This window comes from Poecilia formosa, unplaced genomic scaffold, assembly GCF_000485575.1.
Source record: "Poecilia formosa unplaced genomic scaffold, Poecilia_formosa-5.1.2 Scaffold959, whole genome shotgun sequence".
NCBI classification, from domain to species: Eukaryota; Metazoa; Chordata; class Actinopteri; order Cyprinodontiformes; family Poeciliidae; genus Poecilia; species Poecilia formosa.
Window position 1 is genome coordinate 4,472 of NW_006800898.1, and position 4,321 is coordinate 8,792.

Sequence of the window (4,321 nt, forward strand, 5' to 3'; positions counted from 1 at the left end):
GTATGGCTCTCCATATCAGAGTGCCGATCTGGTTTATCATAAACCTGGTAAGAGGATCTGCGATGTAACTTTCACTTTCACTCTGCAACATTTCCGATGTACATTAAGATACAAGATCGACCTTTTGGAAGGAGCCCCCAAGTCATCAGACATGATAATTAATGGATTAGTCCAAGTAAATAATTCTATGTCTTTTTTGCTTATTAAATCAGTTTGATGAATGTAGATTAATGCATATTCCTCATCTGTCAGCACAAACAAAGAGTAACTCTAAAACAATAAACAGTTTTAGTACATACAGAGCCTGTAAACCATTTCTAAACACTAATTGTACTTTTACATGTGAATAATGTTGAGACCAAAACATGTCGTCTCTTCTTGGAATTTTGTCTTTTGAAAGTGATATTTTCAACACATCATGAATGCAGCATCTGGCTGAAAGTGAAACTATTCAGCCATTTTAGCTCAGTCGAGCGTAAGTTTAGAGACAATTCTGTGAAAGTCTTTACAAATTACTTTCAAGTGTTGAATCTCAGCTGTGGGTAAGTTCATGTTTCTCCTTGTAGACAAATCATCAGAAACATTAAAATGTTATTGATGTTTTTTTTTTTGTGATTTTTGTGTTGTTTTCCTTTCTTTTAATAATCTTTCATGTAACCAGTCAAACCAGTTCATGTAGTCGGGGATGTTTAGCGTCTGTTACAAAAAAGTTTAGCATAGAAAACCGTGTGTTTGTTAGAAAGTATGCATTGTTCAACTTCTGTTTTTGACCTGTATTGTATTCTGGAGAAAACAGCCCAGATAGCAAAATATGAGGGAAACGACGTTGAACCAACGTTAGGCAGAAACATTGAATCCATGTTGAAACCTGATATTGGTCGGTGACTCACATGTTGAATCAACGTGTAACTGACACTATATCAATGTTGATTCAACCATTATCTGAAAGTGGGTCTTCATGCACTTTTGTGTTGATTTTATATTGAATCAATAAGCTTTGTACTGTATGAAACAGTACATATCGGGGTAACGCAAGTTTGACTCTGGTTGGCAACTCTTTGGTTCCTTGCGATGCTTTCCTCCCATTCTGGTGTGTAATGAAGCCACTTCTTGACAGTTTCACTGCAGTCAGTCAGCTTTGGGTCAAACTGCTGAGCAGCAGCTGAAAAACACAAAAATAAGAAAGAGGACAGCGCCGGTTAGAAAGATGATAAACATTTGAAAAGTTTTGAAACACATTAAAATATTAAATAATGTACTGGCAATAGGTCTGAGAACAAACACAAACTGTATACAGTTCCCCTTGTACACTCACAAGGGGAATATTCATGAATACAGTATGTATCTTAATATTAGTTGACATATATAATCACATTTACCTATCAAACTACAGCATAGTGTAAACTTATTCTAGCAAAAGGAAGCAATGCCACCTTTTCTTTTTGATAGTTAATTTTTGATGGTACAAGGTACCTTTATTTTGTTCCTGGTTAACAGTGTAAAATAACTGGTAGGTTTTCCCACCGGTAGGGAAACAAACAAACAAAGATCAATATTATCATAGTTGAACCGGTTAATGTGATTTCAGACTCAAAGTCTCACTGTTCATTTCTACTAACATGTTTTTGTTCCCTGTGGTGTCTTGAAAACAGTAAAACTTTCTAATATTATTGATCATGTCTTTGGAGTTTCACTGTTGGTTCATCAACTTTGCACCAATTATTACACATGATAGTTTGATATTTGTTTTGCCATCACTCTGACTTATTAGTCCCAGGATATTTTGTTTAACTTTAAATAAGTTGATTCTCATGGTTATTTCTCGGGTTTTTTGGCTTCAAAACATCTGATAAGATTTGATAACAATAAATAAAACTTCTCAGTGTTGGCGATATGTTGTTTGCTGCTGATAATTTATGTGGCTAAAAGAAACTTTACTTTTAGATCAACTTCTAAGTTATGTGAAACTTTTCTTTTTAAAATTATTTGAAGGCAAAGAATCAGTCCAGTACCAGATCACATTCTCGCCTAGTAAAAGTAAAATTTTTAGCTATTGGAGTTACGCTTAAGAGAAATTATTTTAACTAAAGAGTGTCATGAATATGTGTGAATGTATTCCAATTTAAGTTGCGCTGCATCGATTGCAGTTTTCTATCTGATTACCGATCTGTAAAAAGCCTGACCTGTCGATTTTCATTTTAGCTGATACCAGATTTTTGTCTGAAATGTTACTAAATACAGAAAGAAAGTCGCTGAGTTGGCAACAGTGATGAATATTAACAGCAAACGTTATGGTTGCCGGTCTATCAGTCAAACTTCTCTCACTGCAGAGCAGAAGAGGACAGTGGTTGATTTTTAGATCTTTGCTGCGTAAATAAGATCAGTGGATAAAATCGGCTTCACATGTAAGTGTCGGCCGATCACAGATCTCCCAAAATTAAGAAAATAATCGGCCAGCTGAAGCACATCTAATCTTAAGTCCAGAGCATGTTAGTTTAGTTTTTTTTCCTGCTTTTACTATCACTGAATGATATTTGCATAGAGGATTTAACATAAACAGCACTGTCAGACATGCAGTAAGTTTATAGCAGGTGAGTGAATGATCTAATCATCTCACTGTTACATCAATCCGTATTATTAGCAGAAATAAAGGGCCCAAAACCAAATTTTGCTTAGAGCCCCATGGAGGCTTGGGCCGACATTCTGTCAGATCGTTCTGACAAACTTGGGCTGTTTCAATGATCATCACCTGCTTTTATTTAATCAGCAACATGAATCATGATGTAGAAGTTGGATCGTCATACACTTTGTTATTAACAGCTTAATGACATCCTGACTTAGCAGTTAACTAGTCAGACCATCATCAAGGAACAGGGAGGCGTGTTTGTAGTTGTCTGCAGCTGCTTTAAATATACTTTAAAACCACAATAATGCATGTATATGTAAACGAGTTGTATTCCTCTTTTTTATAATTACACAAAATGTTTTTTTTTTTTTTGTATTGTACCTTACCTGACTGAAACACCCTTAAATACTGTTATTGTTTTAACCGTGTAACTTTAAAATTTTAAGCCCCTCATCTTGATTTCTTTTTCTGTGGTATTGTCTTTGAATTGTTTGTCCCCTTTAGACTGTCCACTTCTGTCATGTTGGAGAGGATTTGGAGCAGCAGCCCATGACACATTGTTTTCTGCTTGTTCTCGTCAGAAGTAAACCTAGAAACCAGCAATTACAAAGAAATCCAGAATCACAGCCTAATTTTTCAATAAAATCACCACAACACAGAAAGGATCTGGTTACATATATCCACCTAGTTATCATTAAAAACAATTTGACTTATTTTTGTAGTGTCTTGTTGTGTATGCTGAACTGACAGCTCCTTTAAATGTGGTGGATCTCTTAATGTGTATGCACATGCATGCATGATCACTCATACTCTTACAGTGTATGATGATCTGGCAGCTTCATCATGTCGTCACATGACTAAGAAAGCGCAGCCTGATTGGCTGGGTGTTGGACTTCACCATCCATTTTTAATGTCTGTGACCTGAAATAACCTTCCCTTTTTTTTACACTGAATTTTTAGATGCTGATATCTGCTAAGTTTTGAAGAACATTTTAAACATCTTTAATTAAGAATTTAATGTGTGTAAAACTGTTATCATATAATTGTTTTATTTATTCAGGTTGCTGAAAAGTATAAAGGATTATATTAGAATAAAAATAAGCACCAATACTGAGCATAGAGTTTACTTTCTGTCTCATATCTGCTGCTGCAGGAGATCTGGAAACATCAGAATGGTTTACCAGGTTTTTATTAAGACATTAACGGGGAGGATTTTAACGATAAACCTCGGCAACACAGAGGAGGAGATGCAGAGCGTAACCGTGGGTCAGCTGAAGACAAAGATATTTCAGATGGAAGGAATCCCAGGTAAACTCACTGTGACTTTTCAGGCAAAACAGCCCAATGATCATTTACCACAAATGCACACACACATGCACACGCACGCGCACAAGAAAGACACATTTAATTAAAACTTTCTGTATGAAGCAAAGAGCAAGGGGCTGTTTTTTTTTTTTTAACCAGGCTATCTAAATGTTAATATTCCTAAAAAATTTATGTTTAAGAAAGTAATATGAGGATTTAACTTTTGGGGCCTCTCCTGGGGCTGCCACCTTATCGTGGTGGAGGGGTTTGAGTGTCCCAATGATCCTAGGAGCTATGCTGTCTGGGGCTTTATGGCCCTGGTAGGGTCACCCAAGGCAGACAGGTCCTAGGTGAGGAACCAGACAAAGCGCAGCCTGAAGACCCCTATGA

At 36.2% G+C, this 4,321-nt stretch overlaps 1 protein-coding gene across 1 annotated transcript in view; it reads left to right on the top strand.

The window, feature by feature from the left end:
• Positions 1-455: 455 nt before the first annotated feature.
• Positions 456-4,321, top strand: part of LOC103132215 (uncharacterized) — a 13,886-nt gene continuing 10,020 nt past the window's right edge. The window contains exons 1-2 of the mRNA XM_007543982.1: positions 456-542; positions 3,780-3,934. Coding sequence (XP_007544044.1) covers positions 3,799-3,934 — 136 coding nt within the window. The 5' untranslated portion in view covers positions 456-542; positions 3,780-3,798. The remainder of the gene's footprint in view (positions 543-3,779; positions 3,935-4,321) is intronic.